The 18,002-nt window shown below is 45.2% G+C and overlaps 1 protein-coding gene across 1 annotated transcript in view; it reads right to left on the minus strand.

Annotated features, from left to right (window-relative positions):
• Nucleotides 1-18,002, minus strand: part of LOC126095533 (protein O-mannosyl-transferase TMTC1-like) — a 337,583-nt gene that overhangs the window by 8,046 nt on the left and 311,535 nt on the right. Inside the window, exon 14 of the mRNA XM_049910315.1 lies at nucleotides 1,412-1,576. Within this exon, the coding sequence (XP_049766272.1) occupies nucleotides 1,412-1,576 (165 nt within the window). The remainder of the gene's footprint in view (nucleotides 1-1,411; nucleotides 1,577-18,002) is intronic.

Below are 18,002 nucleotides of genomic sequence, written 5' to 3' on the forward strand. Positions count from 1 at the left end.
TAGAATCCTGTACTCCAGACGTACATCCTCAGAAATTTCTTCCTCAAATTAAGGCCGGTATTTGATTTTAGTAGACTTCTCTTGGCTATAAATGCCTTTCTTGCCATAGCGAGTCTGCTTTTGACGTCCTCCTTGCTCCGTCCGTCATTGGTTATTTTACTGCCTAGGTAGCAGAATTCCTTAACTTCAATGACTTCGTGAGCATCAATCCTCCTTGTAAGGAGTCAAAATTTGAAATTACACGCCATGAACACTTTTATATAGCATGGTCGTGAGTGTACACAACCTTTAAATATACCCAGAAACTACGCATGATCAGCAGTTTGTGGAGACGTATTACCATATCCCATAGTTCAATTCCTTCCTATCGACATGGAGCAGTGATGAGATCACTTGTCGGATGAAATACTGGCAAAGTATTTCTTTTCTCAAGACCCGATCGATTGCGTAATGCAAATCACAGTTTACATGCCATGTTTCGCTACATCTTGCAGCTACCTCTCTACTTGGTTGCCGGTCAGAGCTAGACATCAGTCGTGGCGTTGTACACACTTTTCAGTGCCTTAATCATAGAAGGCAGTCACTTCTGCATTCCGCCAGTTATCTACGCTCGTCTGCAGCTCGTTTTCTGTGTCAAAATGCTGTTCTCACAGCCAACGGTGCAGGTGGGCAAAGAGGTGAAAATCAAAGGGAGCCAAGTCGGGTCTGAATGGAACGTGATTAAGCACTTCCCACTGGAAAGTCTGCAGGAAGGCCTTGGTTGCAGCTGCAGTGTGCGGCTCAGCATTTTCATGAAGAACGGCAGTGCCTGACGACGAGTTTCCTCATCGCTCGTTCCGAGTTGCTCCCGGCAGACGACTTTCTCGAATCGCCTGATCCACTCGCTGACCAGTACCGTCGGTCGACAGTCGGTTCCTTCCCCCGACCGCCAGCATCGTAACTGTCTGCACGTGCTATTTCGAAGTTCCTGCAACACTGCCTCACTTTGCCGTCACGCATGCTATTTACGTTATGTGGGCTACATGATATCAGGCTCATCCTCTCAGCGTGAAGAAACTTCACACTTGGAGGAAGAATATTTTTCTAGGCATCTTTACCTGCGTAGTATACGGTCGGAACTGAAAAGCGCAATGTTACGCCATAGACGGACGCGCTAGAGGCACTACACACTACATCTGCGCAAAGAGTCACCGGATTTTCACTGTGGTTTTCATTTAGCCACCGATCGGACCTTGAAAAAAACAAAAAGTAGCCGTCGCACGCGACTGGCAGACGGGTGCACAGTGGAGACACTTGCCTGGTGGAAGACGGCGGTGCCGGAGTTCTGCCCCACGTGGTGCAGCCACAGCGGCCTGCTAGCGGCCGTCGCCGTCGCCGTCCCAGCCGCTGCCGCTGCCGCTGCCGCTGCCACCGCGACGCCTTCCGCCTCGCCGGCAGGTCCGGGCCGCGGCGCGGAGCCGGGCCGCAGCACCAGCGTGCGGTTGCGGCTGGGCGCGCGCCGCCGCCACTTGTCGCTCGCGCCGGGCCGCCGGCTCGTCTTCGGCCTCTCGGGCGGCTGCCTAGCCGGTGCCGCTTCCTGGAAACGTATCAGCGTGCTTAGTAAAAGGCTCTGCAACTGAGCGTCGGAAATTTGTGACACTGTTCCACTTTTTACATGTGACCCAATAAACGGAAAACTGACAGTAGCAACGCAGAAAATATTTGATGCAAGGATATAACCATTTCACTTAGAAAGCCAGGGAATAATATTCCCACATTATCCAACACATTTCATGTTTCACAACCCCACATCAGCACATGTCTCAAAGAATTAAGGAACCACAGGAGACATGACGCTAATACAGACTCTAGCCCTTTCCCTGGTGAGCACGTCATTGTTATGCTGTTATCTGCACTGAGAGACACAATTGCGGCTGCTATAAAATACTTATCAAGCGATTTTAAGGAACTATTACGTGAAAAAGTCTAATTTTATCACTTATTATGAACTGATATCTTCGCTCGATCAATGGCAATTCCTTTCGGTACTCATTATACTTATTGCTCTGCATCAAATCAAGGGAAATATTGCACAAAATTTTAAAGAGATTGCTGAGGTAAAAACACAGTGTGTAAATTTTGCTTATGGATGATTTTAACTCATACACTGAAGCACCAAAGAAACTGGTATAGGCATGCTTATTCATATTCAGAGATATAAAAACAGGCAGAATACGGCGCTGCGGTCGGGAACGCCTGTATAAGACAGCAAGTATCTGGCACAATTGTTATAACGGTTACTGCTGCTACAATGGCAGCTTATCAAGATGTAAGTGGGTTTGAACTTGGTGTTAGAGTCGGCACACGAGCGACAGGACGCAGCATCTCCAAGGTAGTGATGAAGTGGGGATTTTCTCGTACGGCCATCTCACGAGTGTACCGTGAGTATCAGGAATCCCGTACAACCTCAAATGTCTGACATCGCTGCGGCCGGGAAAAGATCCTGCAAGAACGGGACCAACGGCGAGTGAAGAGAAAAAATGGTTCAAATGGCTCTAAGCTCTACGGGACTTAACATCTGATGTCATCAGTCCCCTAGACGTAGACCTACTTAAACCTAACTAAACTAAGGACATCACATACATCCATGCCGGAGGCTGGATTCGAACCTGCGACCGTAGCAACAGCATGGGTCAGGACTGAAGCGCCTAGAACCGCTCGGCCACAGCGGCCGGCAGTGAGGAGAATCGTTCTTCGTAACAGAAGTGGAACAATTCCACAAATTGCTACAAATTTCAGTGCTGTGCTATCAACAAGTGTCAGCGTTCGAAACATTCAACGAAACATCATTGATACAGGTTTTTGAATCCGAAGGCCCACTCCTGCACCCTTGATGACTGCACGACACAATGCTTTACGCCTCGCCTGGGCCCATCATCACCAAAAGTTCACTGTTGATGACTGGAAACATTTTGTCTGGTCGGATGAGTCTCGTTTCAAATTGTATTGAGCGGGTGGACGTGTGTGGGTATAGAGACAATCTCATGAATCCATGGACCCTGCATGTCGGCAGGAGACTGTTCAAGCTGGTGGAGAGTCTGTAATTGTGTGGGGCGTGTGCAGTTAGATTGATAAGGGACTCGTGATACGTCCAGATACGACTCGGACAGGTGACACGTACGTAAGCGTCCTCTCTCAAAAATGGTTCAAATGGCTCTTAGCACTATGGGACTTAACAGCGGGGGTCAGCAGTCCCCTAGAGCTTAGAACTACTTAAACCTAACTAAACTAAGGACATCACATACATCCATGCCCGAGGCAGGATTCGAACCTGCGACTGTAGCGGTCGCGAGGTTTCCTGACTGAAGCGCCTAGAACCGCACATTATTGAGCGTATCTGGGATGCCTTGCAACGTACTGTTCAGAAAAGATCTGCAGCAACTCGTACTCTAATGGATTTATGGACAGCTCTGCAGGATTCATGGTATCACTTCCCTCCAGCTCTACCTCGGACATTAGTCGAGTCTATGCCATGTTGTGTTGGGGCAGTTCTGCGTGTTCGCAGGGCCCCTACATGACATTAGGCAGGGGCACCAGTTTCTTTGGCTCTGCAATGTACATTGCTGTGTATGAAATGAAGGTAAGATCTTGAGATTTTATTTATAAGTGAGAGCAGAACGATATCTCATTTCGTTCTCCAGTTATTGGTCTTTATCCGGTTGACAGGCGCGCTCAACCCGCCCATTTCTGGCCTTGCACATCGGGAATCATGTGATCATACCAACCCTCAAATTTCAGAAATGGTTCAGGATATCGAATCACTGTTTTTGCAAATGACAGCGTGCAATCAGGTATGTAAGTTTACAATAAATACTCAAGACATTGTATTCACTGAGTTATGGAAGTAATTCATCCTTAGCAGTGAGATGTCGGCGAGGCGGAACGTAGAACCACATCAACTGCACTTCAGGAAAACCCTGTGGCCGATTTTCTTTCTTAACTTTCTCAGCACCCGGTAAAAAGTGGATCATCGCGAGTTAACTCGTTCACACCAGTTAAAGATCTAACCTTGACAATGGCCTTCGTCTGGTGCGCCAGATTGAGCTGATGACTCTCACGTCCCAAAGAGCTACCAAACTGTGGATATGTGAATTGTTAATAATCACCCACTGTCCGAAGTAATCCCAGACATTCTCTTTGGGATTAATATCAGGTGATTTTGCAGGTCATTCCAGCGTTTGGCAAGATCAGATGTATAGTTTCGAGGTAGGGCCCTCAGACACCAAAATAAGATGTGGGATAGAAGAATGAATATTGCATCTGAAAATCTTATGTGTATTGCATCACGTAATATACAACTAAGGGTGGCATAGCCAAAATCGTGGTATGTCTCGAAGTGCTGGTATGTACTCACATTTTGCACACATGCTTACATTAAAAGGATGTTACGTAAAATATATAAGTTTTTCAGAGGCAACATTCATATTAGGCGATGCCTATCATTGAAATCACTTTTTTTTCATACAGTTGGCCGAGGGAAGCCTTTCAGACACACCACTGCTCGGAATCTACACGAAAAGGCCTCAAAGCGTGGCATTAAGGGCGTCAATGAAGCAATCCTTACTTTGGGGCTTTGATTCCCCTCACAGTTTGCGGTCAAAACTGATGGTTAACTATGTGAAGAGCAACGGGACAACGTTCTTAATAATATTTGATTCGGCTGACACCCCCGGACATTTGGACGCTTCTCTAAGGCCATGTGGGGCTGAATCTCCATTGAGTGTAATGGCACGCCTTTGGAGTGCAGTGCAGCCATGCTCCATGTACAGGTTGGAACCACTAGGGAGTAGATTTCCCCACCATGTTATAGTTCTGGGTGGAGATTTTAATTTGCCAGATATAGACTGGGAGACTCAAACGTTCATAACGGGTGGCAGGGACAAAGAATCCTGTGAAATTTTTTAAGTGCTTTATCTGAAAACTACCTTGAGCAGTTTAACAGAGAACCGACTCGTGGGGATAACATATTAGACCTTCTGGTGACAAACAGACCCGAACTATTTGAAAAAGTTAACGCAGAACAGGGAATCAGCGATCATAAAGCGGTTACGGCATCGATGATTTCAGCCGTAAATAGAAATATTAAAAAGGGTACGAAGATTTTTCTGTTTAGAAAAAGTGACAAAAAGCAGATTTCAGAGTACCTGTTGGCTCAACACAAAAGTTTTGTCTCAAGTACAGATAGTGTTGAGGATCAGTGGACAAAGTTCAAAACCGTCGTACATTATGCGTTAGATGAGTATGTGCCAAGCAAGATCGTAAGAGATGGAAAAGAGCCACCGTGGTACAACAACCGAGTTAGAAAACTGCTGCGGAAGCAAAGAGAACTTCACAGCAAACATAAAAATAGCCAAAGCCTTGCAGACAAACAAAAATTACGCGAAGCGAAATGTAGTGTGAGCAGGGCTATGCGAGAGGCGTTCAATGAATTCGAAAGTAAAGTTCTATGTACTGACTTGGCAGAAAATCCTAAGAAATTTTGGTCTTATGTCAAAGCGGTAGGTGGATCAAAACAAAATGTCCAGACACTCTGTGACCAAAATGGTACTGAAACAGAGGATGACAGACAAAAGGCCGAAATACTAAATGTCTTTTTCCAAAGTTGTTTCACAGAGGAAGATTGCACTGTAGTTCCTTCTCTAGATTGTCGCACAGATGACAAAATGGTAGATATCGAAATAGACGACAGAGGGATAGAGAAACAATTAAAATCGCTCAAAAGAGGAAAGGCCTCTGGACCTGATGGGATACCAGTTCAATTTTACACAGAGTACGCGAAGGAACTTGCCCCCCTTCTTGCAGCGGTGTACCGTAGGTCTCTAGAAGAGCGTAGCGTTCCAAACGATTGGAAAAGGGCACAGGTCATCCCCGTTTTCAAGAAGGGACGTCGAACAGATGTGCAGAACTATAGACCTATATCTTTAACGTCGATCAGTTGCAGAATTTTGGAACACGTATTGTGTTCGAGTATAATGACTTTTCTGGAGACTAGAAATCTACTCTGTAGGAATCAGCATGGGTTTCGAAAAAGACGGTCATGTGAAACCCAGCTCGCGCTATTCGTCCACGAGACTCAGAGGGCCATAGACACGGGTTCACAGGTAGATGCCGTGTTTCTTGACTTCCTCAAGGCGTTCGATACAGTTCCCCACAGTCGTTTAATGAACAAAGTAAGAGCATATGGACTATCAGACCAATTGTGTGATTGGATTGAGGAGTTCCTAGATAACAGGACGCAGCATGTTATTCTCAATGGAGAGAAGTCTTCCGAAGTATGAGTGATTTCAGGTGTGCCGCAGGGGAGTGTCATAAGACTGAGGCTTTTTGCAGATGATGCTGTGGTGTACCGAGAGGTTGTAACATTGGAAAATTGTACTGAAATGCAGGAGGATCTGCAGCGAATTGACGCATGGTGCAGGGAATGGCAATTGAATCTCAATGTAGACAAGTGTAATGTGCTGCGAATATACAGAAAGATAGATCCTTTATCATTTAGCTACAAAATAGCAGGTCAGCAACTGGAAGCAGTTAATACCAGAAATTTTCTGGGAGTACGCATTAGGAGTGATTTAAAATGGAATGATCATATAATGTTGATCGTCGGTAAAGCAGATGCCAGACTGAGATTCATTGGAAGAATCCTAAGGAAATGCAATCCGAAAACAAAGGAAGTAGGTTACAGTACGCTTGTTCGCCCACTGCTTGAATACTGCTCAGCAGTGTGGGATCCGTACCAGATAGGGTTGGTAGAAGAGATAGAGAAGATCCAACGGAGAGCAGCGCGCTTCGTTACAGGATCATTTAGTAATCGCGAAAGCGTTACGGAGATGATAGATAAACTCCAGTGGAAGACTATGCAGGAGAGACGCTCAGTAGCTCGGTACGGGCTTTTATTGAAGTTTCGAGAACATACCTTCACCGAAGAGTCAAGCAGTATATTGCTCCCTCCTACGTATATCTCGCGAAGAGACCATGAGGATAAAATCAGAGAGATTAGAGCCCATACGGAGGCATACCGACAATCCTTCTTTCCACGAACAATACGAGACTGGAATAGAAGGGAGAACCGATAGAGGTACTGAAGGTACCCTCCGCCACACACCGTCAGGTGGCTTGCGGAGTATGGACGTAGATGTAGATGTAGATGTAGACCGTCCTGTACCATTAGACGAGATATGAACAAGAGTCAAAGCAGCAAAGGGTACTTACGCTTTTTCAGTGTTTCTGTTTTGCGCTCTCCTGTGGCATAATGATGGTGTGTGGTGGGGAGTTGAAGGGGCGGGACATACCATAGACACTTGCATGAATAAAACTTTTGGTAAAACTCTCGGTGACAGCTGCCCACCTTTACTAAGAATTTTAAAAATGTGCCAACTCAGAGACAACCTGTGAAGTAGTACCAGGCCCCTGTAGGCAGGCAAAGCTTTGATACCATCTGGTTCCAGATTATTAAAGCAAAGTCACAATTCAGTGTCATACTGACATTTTTGACTTGTTGCATGAAACTACTCATACACCCATTCCCAGGCTGCTGCAAACGAAAGATAAGACACAGTTCCTGAATCCATTGGCAGAACCGACAAGCCATAAACAGCTTAGTGACGGAAGCCTTCCAATACGAAAAACTTTCTGGAACGAGGGCAGAAACTACTGGAAGAAACAGCATACCTCTCATTTACATGCTCGCATAACCAGCGTCTTCAGACGTATCTTCGAAGTCTTAGACCTTAGTGAAATACCGACAACAGTCAATGCTGTGATCTCACATTTTGGAAAATATGACTTTGCCAAGGTCGTGACACTTTATTTCTGTTATAGACCTTAAACTGATGGGATGCTTCTTACTTTTGGAAGCATACTTTTCATATGATTTATTTCTCTTATTTCCAGTAAATTAATGTGTCAGTCACCGATATAAACAAATTATTGGTATTATATTATAATATTCGTATAAGGGGTGATATAAAAATTTTGAAAGCTGTACAGTCCAGAACCGGTATGCTGATTAGGCAAAGTCGCCGTGAGCATTGAGGCAATTATCTCACTGACGCATCATGTTGAAAATACCCCTTGGATAAGACAACATACCCTTCTGTGTCAAGAAGTTTATAACTGCATGCTACACATATACGTCTGAGAGGAATCGTTGATCCTTCAAGGCCTTTTTTAAGTGATCGAAGGCGTGATAATTGCATGGGGAGAGATCAAGACTATAAGGCCTGAGCAGGAGTATCTCGCACTTGAGGTGGTGTAACTTCTGCATAACTCCTATGTCGGCTGGCGTCTTGTGTCAAATCTTCATCAGCATGAACTTGGCGCACCATTCCACAATGGCGACGTTCGGTAGACATGCTGCCTCATAACGCATTCTTCACTCTCTAATTGATGTCTACTGTTGCTTGTCCTTCAGCAGCAAAGAAAAGATAGCACGTTGGTCCTGTTTGAATGCATTTGGTAATGACATCACTATAGTTCTCGTTTCCGCACTTACCACGCCCGTATTGAAAAGACCGAAGTATTGCCTACATGACAGTGCATATATATCGACATTCGAGCTGCATCATGTTCCATGTACGCTGCAACGACAACCTCAGATGGAAACTCTCTGATCGTTTGTTACATATTCTACACTACTGGCGTTAATATTGCTACACCACGAGTATGACGTACTACAGACGCGAAATTTAACCGACAAGAGGAAGATGCTGTGATATGCAAATGATTAGCTTTTCAGAGCATTCACATAAGGTTGGCACCAGTGGCGACACCTACAACGTGCTGACATGACGAAAGTTTCCAACCAATTTCTCATACACAAACAGCAGTCGACCGACGTTGCCTGGTGAAACTTTGTTCTGATGCCTCTAGTAAGGAGGAGAAATGCGTACCATTACGTTCCGACTCTGATAAAGGTCGGATTGTAGCCTATCGCGATTGCGGTTTATCGTATAGCGACATTGCTGCCCGCGTTGGTCGAGATCCAATAACTGTTAACAGAATATGGAATCAGTGGGGTCAGGAGGGAAACACGGAACGCTGCACTGGATTCCAACGGCCTCGTATCACTAGCAGTCGAGATGACAGGCATGTTATCCGCATGGCTGTAACGGATTGTGCAGCCCCGTCTCGATCCCTGAGTCAACAGATGGGGACGTTTGCAAGACTACAACCATCTGCACGAACAGTTCGATGAAGTTTGCAGCAGCATGGACTATCAGCACGGAGACCATGGTTGCGGTTACCCTTGACGCTGCATCACAGACAGGAGCGCCTGCGATGGTGTACTCAACGGCGAACCTGGTTGCACGAATGGCAAAACGTCATTTTTTCGGATGAATCGATGTTCTGTTTGCAGCATTATGATTGTCGCATCCGTGTTTGGCGACATCGCGGTGAACGCACATTGGAAGCGTGTATTAGTCATCGCCATACTGGCGTATCACCCGGCGTGATGGTATTAGGTGCCATTGGTTACACGTCTCGGTCACCTCTTGTTCACACTGACGGCACTTTGAACAGTGGACGTTACATTTCAGGTGTGTTACGACCCGTGGCTCTACCCTTCATTCGATCCCTGCGAAACCTTACATTTCAGCACGATAGTGCACGACCGCATGTTGCAGGTCCTGTACGGGCCTTTCTGGATACATAAAATGTTCGACTGCTGCCCTGGCCAACACACTCTCCAGATCTCTCACCAATTGAAAACGTCTGGTCAATGGTGGCCAAGCAACTGGCTCGTCACAATACGCCAGTCACTGCCCTTGATGAACTGTGGTATAGTGTTGAAGCTGCATGGGCAGCTGTACATGTACACGCCATCCAAGCTCTGTTTGACTGAATGCCCAGGCATATCAAGGCCGTTATTACGGCCAGAGGTGGTTGTAATGGGTACTGATTTCTCGGGATCTATGCACCCAAATTGCGTGAAAAATGTAATCATGTGTCAGTTCCAGTATAATGTATTTGTCCAATGAATACCCGTTTATCATCTGCATTTCTTCTTGGTGTAGCAATTTTAATGGCCAGTAGTGTATTTTCATTATTAAAATAATAAACAGGTGTTGCTCATTAAAAGGGCGTTAAGAGCTGATGATGTAAGACTCATGTAAGGTTCGAGCGCTACTGTGAGGTGATCAAGGTGAAGAGATTGACACAGCAAATGAGTTCATGGTGGACCGGATCATATCAGTAACTGCAGACACTTCCCCCCCCCCCCCCCCAAAAAAAGAATCGTACCTGGATCCATGTCTGAACCTTCCTTTTCGCAGTCATTCTACAAATCTAATAATATCAAAGATGATACAAGCTGTTCAATTATGTTAAAAACAATCGAAGATTTAATTTTCGCGTGTCGTTGACGATTATATTAGAGTTGGTGTTCCAGTCCGTTTTGGACAGTGCAGGAGAAGGAAACCGGATGTTCCTGTTTCAAACGAACACTGAAGGAGTTGTCTTGATCTTTTTGAGGACAGCATATTGAACTCAGGTCAGAGAGCCTGAACGTTATGCACCAACTTTGACACTGCCTTACCGTTGCCCACAATATGAATTTTGAAGACTGACAGACTTCGCACGGTGGTAACAGTAACGCACGACCCGAGACGCACAAGTTTTCTCTCGCTGTGCTCCTGAATGGAAACGGCCCTCGCGTCACCCGACGCACTCCGCCCTGCTGCGGTGTCTCCTCCCCACACCAGCCCGTATTTAATTAATATTTCCACGGTGCTGCAGAAGAGCTCGTCTCGTCCCGTCGTTGTCGCTGCTCGCGCAGCCGTAGGACACGCGCCAGACACAAAGAGATGTGGGGAACTTGATTAGTGTGCGCAAGATGAAAGGCAGGCTCCCGCAGACTGCCGGGGGCGGACCGCGGCCCCGCGCCGGACGCGCCACCGGCAACTCCTTGCCCCGGGCAGGGAGGGCCTTAAGGGCGAGGCGAGCGCGCACAAAAGAATTCTGGCGCGTGCGAAAGCGCCGACTGTCTGACGAGAAGACAAACTACAGGAGCAGCAAATGGCGCGGCATGCGGGCGGCGAGCGCCGGCAGGAATTCGGGACTTCCCCGGCGTTGCGGGGGAAGCAGATGCGGGTCGTTCCGAGAATAGCGCCTAATTGGATAGCGGCGGGGAACGGATGGGCCGGTACTCGCTGCTCCAGCGCGCCGTGCCGGAATGCGGTGGAGTGCTCCCTCGCCCAGAGGACGCCGCCGCCTCGCCGCCTGATTGCGACGGCTGGCTGTCTCCGAGCAGCGCTTTCTCCTTCCCCCTCGCGCAGTGAGAAGTGCCGATTCTTCCATTCTCCGCATATGTTAACGGCGAAATGGCGCTGGCGCGTGCCTGTGTCTGCACGCGGCTTCGCATTTTCTGTTCAGATCATGCGGTATGGCTCGAGACGCCCCTCACAATGTTTTTTTTAATGATTTCGTGATGCCTTCAGCTGCCATTCTCTTTATTTCATAAACAATTGCGTACAATTTCGTTCTCGAGCCACTTTCAAGTCTTTTATGGACGCTCTCTAGTGATACATTACTCCATGCGCGTCCTATATCCCATGACTGCATGTATTTATCACAAAACAATTTAGCAAAGCTCTTTCCCTATTTTAGGAGCACGTTACTTTCGAGGCCTTTTTGAAAATGTACAATTGTACTTGGAATAAAGAGATTGGTAGCTGATGGCACCACGAAATCATTCAAAAGATTCATCGCAGCTGCAGACCGATCGCATAGACGATCATTAAAAAAAAAACAAACACTCCGTCTTCAGGCCGCAAGTGGCCCATCGGGACCATCCGACCGCCGTGTCATCCTCAGCTTGAGGATGCGGATAGGAGGGGCATGTGGTCAGCACACCGCTCTCCCGGTCATTATGATGGTTTTCTTTGACCAGAGCCGCTACTGTTCGGTCGAGAAGCTCCTCAATTGGCATCACGAGGCTGAGTGCATCCCGAAAAATGGCAACAGCGCATGGTGGCCGGATGGTCACATAGACAATCATAAAATAACAAATAATGTATTTTCACAGATACAGATCGGATTTCAAACTAAATGTCCGCAGGGTGTGGTCTCGCGGTCGCGTCGTTGCTTTCCGAGCACGGGGTCCCGGGTTCGATTCCCGGCGGGGTCAGGGATTTGCACCGGCCTCGAGATGACTGGAAGTGGCGAGATTGGACTGAGAAAAGGTTGGGAATGTGTACAGGCGCTCATAACCGCGCTGTTACGCGCCCCACACACCAAACATCATCATCATCATCATCTAACTAAAGGGTGCGGGTAGTGAGAATGTGATATGAACATACGACGAAAATGTGCTTAATTACTTAGACAATAAATTATAGGCTGATGGTGTGGTTCAAATGGCTCTGAGCACTATGGGACTTAACATCCTAGGTCATCAGTCCCCTAGAACTTAGAACAACTTAAACCTAACTAACCTATGGACATCACACAATTCCATGCCCTAGGCAGGATTCGAACCTGCGACGTTAGTGGTCGCGCGGTTCCACACTGAAGCGCCTGGTGGTATATTTTGGTTCCGTCAAAGGTATTTGATTGTGTACATCACGATATACTTTTAAGTAATTTAGAATATTACTGAGTAACAGGGAATGCTGCAAAATGATTCAAATCCTACAACTCTGACGAAATCAAAGATATCATTAGGAAAGAGACATTTATTAAGCTACAAACTAAGTGCAATTTGAAAGTTGACAGAGTCATATTCTTGGAATTAGAACTTTATAATGAACTCAGTTGGGAAGAGCATGTTACAGATATATGAGAGATATGTTACAGATTACTGTGCTTACTTTCGTTTAATAATGCAATACGGTACTTCTTTTTTCTTGAGGGGGGAACGGGCTTAAGTTCACCAGCTCCAAAATTGTGTTATGAGAATTCTTTGTGATGTGAGCTCAAGAGCATCCCGCAAACGCCTGTTTAGGGAACTACGGATACTGTCACAAGGGCCAAGCATATATATTACTTAATGAAATTTCTCATTTAAACTGTACCTCTTTTTCAAACCAACAGATTCGTTCACGGTATTAATACTAGAAATAAACATGATCTTCATAAGAATTTGAAGTAATTTACTTTGGTTCAGAAAGGTATCCGTTATTCATGAACATACAGTCATAAAATATTTAAGTACAAAATCTTAAATTTAAGAGAAGCCTTCGGGATTTTTTGGTAAGAAACTCGTTCTACTGCGCTGATTAATTTGTTCGGATGAGGCTGTATGGCTGCAACAGCCTAAGAATTATCACATGGCCGGGTGGAATGGCCTCGCTGTTTGAGGCATCATGTGACGGACTGCGTGACAACTCCCACCGGAGGTTCGAGTCCTCCTTCGACAATGGGTGTGTGTATTGTTGTTAGCATAGGCTAGTTTCAGTTGGTTTAAGTAGTGTGTAAGTCTAGGGACCGATGACATAAGTCGTTTGGTCCCTTAGGAAGTCACACACATTTGAACATTTTTTAAATTATCACAAACACTTAGGGGTACGTTCGATAGACATGCTGCCCCATACGCTTTCTTCACTCTCTTTGTGACAAGTTAATTATTACCTTTTCAATGAAAATAAGTGTGAGGTTTCTTCTTACTTCTTCCACATCCATGAGCACTACATTGCTTGGTTTTTGGCGAAGGTATATTGGGTTATTTGTTTTTATTTGTAAATATTTACTGTGTCTTCTTGTTTTTATGAAACTTCCTGGACGATATCCTCAGCATGATTGTATTGGAACAGGGATTATTAGTAACCTAATATACAAAATTATATTTTGGAGGGTTTTATAAACTCCACCATCAGCAAAACGCAAGGTACTGCAGTTTTATATTTACCCAGAAATGTTGCTAGACTTACGCGTCATCTAATGTAGGTCTTGATTTATCTGTCCAAAAACATTACACGAAGTTCATTGTTGTTTTTCTACAGCATGTTTCAAAATTCCTCATGTAGGCTCTAGGGGTTGATGAGAAGACTTATGCACGTCCGGAAATGTATGTTTTGGACACAAAATAAATTTGAAAATCGGATCACTTTGAAACCTCCCATTTAACGTCGATACGTAATGGTAGAGTTTCACAACGTATGTGTCGAGAACTTTTTCCGAATCACTTCCGTCCATCATATAACATTTTCGTCCGTCTACAACAACTGCTGCGAGACACTAGTACGTTAACAAGTGGGATGGTTGTCTGAGGTGCCACACGGACGCGCAACATAATTTTTGAACGGTGTGTACGTAAGCATGGCTGCTGATACACTTTGTGCTCCTGTAGAGCATACAGGTGACAGCTCATTGTCTCAGCTCATTGCTGTTGTGCGGGAGATCCGAAAGTGATCCGATCTTCAAACTTACTTCATATCCAATCACGCGTCTTGATATCCAAAGTTTATCTACATTTATGTCTACATAGATATTCCGCAAAGGCGAGTGGCGGTGTGTAGCCCGTAACAGTACCAGTAATTTCCTTTCCTATTCCACTAGCAAACAGAAAGAGGGAAAAAACGACTATGTATTGGCCTCTGTATGAGCCCTAGTTTCTCGTGTCCTATCTTCGTTGTCCTTACTCGCAATATATGTTGGAGGCAGTAGAATCGTTCTGCAGTAAGCTTCAGATGCCGATTCTCTAAATTTCCTCAATAGTGTTCGTCTAAAAGAATGTCACCCTCATACCGGGGATTCCCATTTGAGTTCCCGAAGCATCTCCGTAACACTTGCATGTTGTTCTAATCTACTAGTAAGAAATGTAACAGCTCGTCTCTGAATTGCTTCGATGTCTTCCTTTAATCCGACCTGGACGGATCCCAAGCCGGCCGGTGTGGCCGTGCGGTCTAGGCGCTTCAGTCGGGAACCGCGTGACCACTCCGGTCGCTGGTTCGCATCCTGCCTCGGGCATGGGTGTGTGTGATGTCCTTAGGTTAGTTACGTTTAAGTAGTTCTAAGTTCTAGGGGACTGATGACCACAGATGTTAAGTCCGATAGTGCTCAGAGCCTTTTGAACCATTTGAACGGATCCCAAACATTCGAGCAGTCTCAAGAATAGGTCGCGCTAGCATCCTACGTGCCATCTTCTTTACAGATGAACCGCACATTCCTAGAATTCTCCCACTAAACCGAAGTCGATTACTCGCCTTTTCGCCCACAATCCTCATATGCACTTTGCAACGTGATCTCCAGATATTCGAACGACGTGAGTGTGTCGTGCAGGATACTACTAATGCCATGTCGGAACATTACTGATTTGTTTTTCCTACCGATCAACATCAACTTACATTTTCCTAAATTTAGAACTAGTTGCCATTCATCAAACCATCTAGGAATTTTGTCTAGGTATCTTGTATCCTCCTACAGTCATTTAACATCGACACCTTACCACACACCTCAGCATCATCTGCAAACAACCACAAACTGCTGCGCACCCTGTTCGCCCTATCATTTATGTATGTAGAGAAGCGGTCCAGTGACACCTCCCTGCGGCACTCCTGACTCTGAGAAAACGGCAAGCTGAGTTTCGCGCGAGCTGTGCCTTCTAGAGCCACGCTGATTCGTAAACGTGTGATTCTCGGTCTCAAGAAAATTTACTATCGACTAAGTATCCTCTACAATCCCCAGAAGCCTGTAATTGGAATTGTGAAACATCCTGTATTTTAGGCCTGATTTCCCTCTACAACATCTAGAAGCTCGTAATATGAGTGGAAATAGAAAATGTGTGTTTTAGGCCTAAAAACTATAACATTTGCGTTTGTCTTTTGTTTTTGCTATCGGTCGGAATAATTTCTTTAAAGAGTTTGACCGAGAGGAGAAGTGTTGTACGTCCCATATTTACGTTTCCGTCCCACTGTGCAAATAGTTGGTGTTCTGCTTTTTTGGATGTAATTATATACAGATTTTCACTCTTTTAGACTTCAGTATCACATCTAATAACACATTTTCACACAAAAAGAGCGATCCATGAGTAAAATTATGTCGCCATGCTCACCGAGAGTCGCCATTCATCGTCGCCGCTCATTTGTTCACGGTTTTGTTTTTCTCCAGTGTGGTGCCAACATCCAGTATTTTCTGCGAGTGCCTGTCGTAGATCTCCTGGCATAAAAGTTTAAATAATTATTTGATTTGTGTGTGTGTGTGTGTGTGTGTGTGTGTGTGTGTGTGTGTGTGTGTGTGTATGCTTGTCTAGGGAGGGAGAGAGAGAGAGAGAGAGGGAGAGAAAGGGGAGGTGGACTGACATGAGAAGCAAGTGTTTTTCTATGATCGAAAATCGTATACTACATTTTCCTTCAGAAAGTGGTTTTGTATAATTCAACAAGTGAAACTTACTGCAGGTTGAAACTGTGTGTGGAGGTTAATCTGCCAAGAAGTTTCTGATCAGCGCACACTCCTCTGAAGAGCGAAAATTTCATTCTGGACACATATCCCAGGCTGTGGTTAAGCCATATCTCCACCACATCATTTCTTCCAGGTGTACTAGTCTTGCAAGTTTCGCAGGAGAACTTCTGTGATGTTTGGAAGGTAGGAGATGAGGCAGTTACTGGTGGAATTACAGCTGTGAGGACGGGTCGTGAGTCTCGCTTGGGAAGCACAGTTGGTTCTGCACTAGTCCACTAAAAGCAAAGTTCACTAGTTCGAGTCTCCGTCCGGTACACAATTTTAATGTGCCACTATTTTCTGATCAGCTCCCAATCCTCTGTAGAGTGAAAATTTCATTCTGAATTCAGCAAGTTTGAGAAACTGCCACTTGTTACATAATGTTGTGTACTCGTTCCAAAATTTTAACTTAACGAGGAGTCGACGTCTATATAGATACTCTGCAAGCAACTGTGAAGCACATGGAAGAAGGTACTTACCCTAGTACGCATATAAGCGTTTCTCCCCCTTCCAGTCGCTCATGGAGATGGCTGCCTCTATGCATACTCTGATACAATCTTGCCTTCAGGATCCATACATGAATGATGCTAGGCGACTGGAAGATACTTCCATATATTTTACTTAATAACAGTTTTTGTAACTTTGTAAGTGGGCTTTCGCAGTATCGTAGGTTTCTCAACGTTTCTATTTCGTTGTCCCATGGGCGAAACAGACCTGTCAGCATTTGTGCCGTTGTTCTCCATATACGTCCAGTATCCCTTGTTAATCATATTTGGTGCAAGTCCCACACACAATAACAATATTCTGAGACGGGGCGAATAACTGATCAGTGAGCAAACCCTTATACGTATTGACTGCGTTTTCCAAGTATCCTGCCAATGAACCAGAATCTGCCACCTCCGTTACCGACATCTGTGCCTGCCTTTAAGGGCAACAAACCGGGGAATAGGATGTCGTCGACGTACATTCTGATTTTTCAAGGAATTGCCAGTTTGCTATGAGAAGGGTATATATATATATATATATATATATATATATATATATATGTGTGTGTGTGTGTGTGTGTGTGTGTGTTTCTGTGAGGATGGGAAATGTAGAACCTGTAGATGGAGAATAAGGGATAGACACTTTATTTTTTCACTCATCGGTCTTTTGACTGTTTTGGTGCGGTCCGCCACGAATTCCTTTCGTGGAAGCAAATTGAAATGGATGAACGTTGCAGCAATTATTTTGAGATGAAGAGACTAGCACTGAATAGACAGTCGTGCAGAGCTGTTTCAGGACAATCTTCCGACTGAAGACCAGAACGACAAACTTTGACCCTTTTTTGAAACCTAATTTCCACCCTCTGACCCATACAATGTCAGATTTGTTTCTACATCCTTCTGAGAAGTCTCCTCCCGGGCATGTCTTTCAAATCTGGACGGTATTATGCAAGAGTCTGCCATCATCAGTAGACCGTATAGCAGAACTGAATGTCTTTTGGAAAAAAAAAAAATTGTAGTACCTTCTTGCTTTCACTTGATTTCTCTGCTTCCATATAAATTCCAAATGGCTAATTCTCTTACTCCTGGCCTGTCAGTTATCCA

The sequence above is a fragment of the Schistocerca cancellata genome, chromosome 8, assembly GCF_023864275.1.
Source record: "Schistocerca cancellata isolate TAMUIC-IGC-003103 chromosome 8, iqSchCanc2.1, whole genome shotgun sequence".
NCBI classification, from domain to species: Eukaryota; Metazoa; Arthropoda; class Insecta; order Orthoptera; family Acrididae; genus Schistocerca; species Schistocerca cancellata.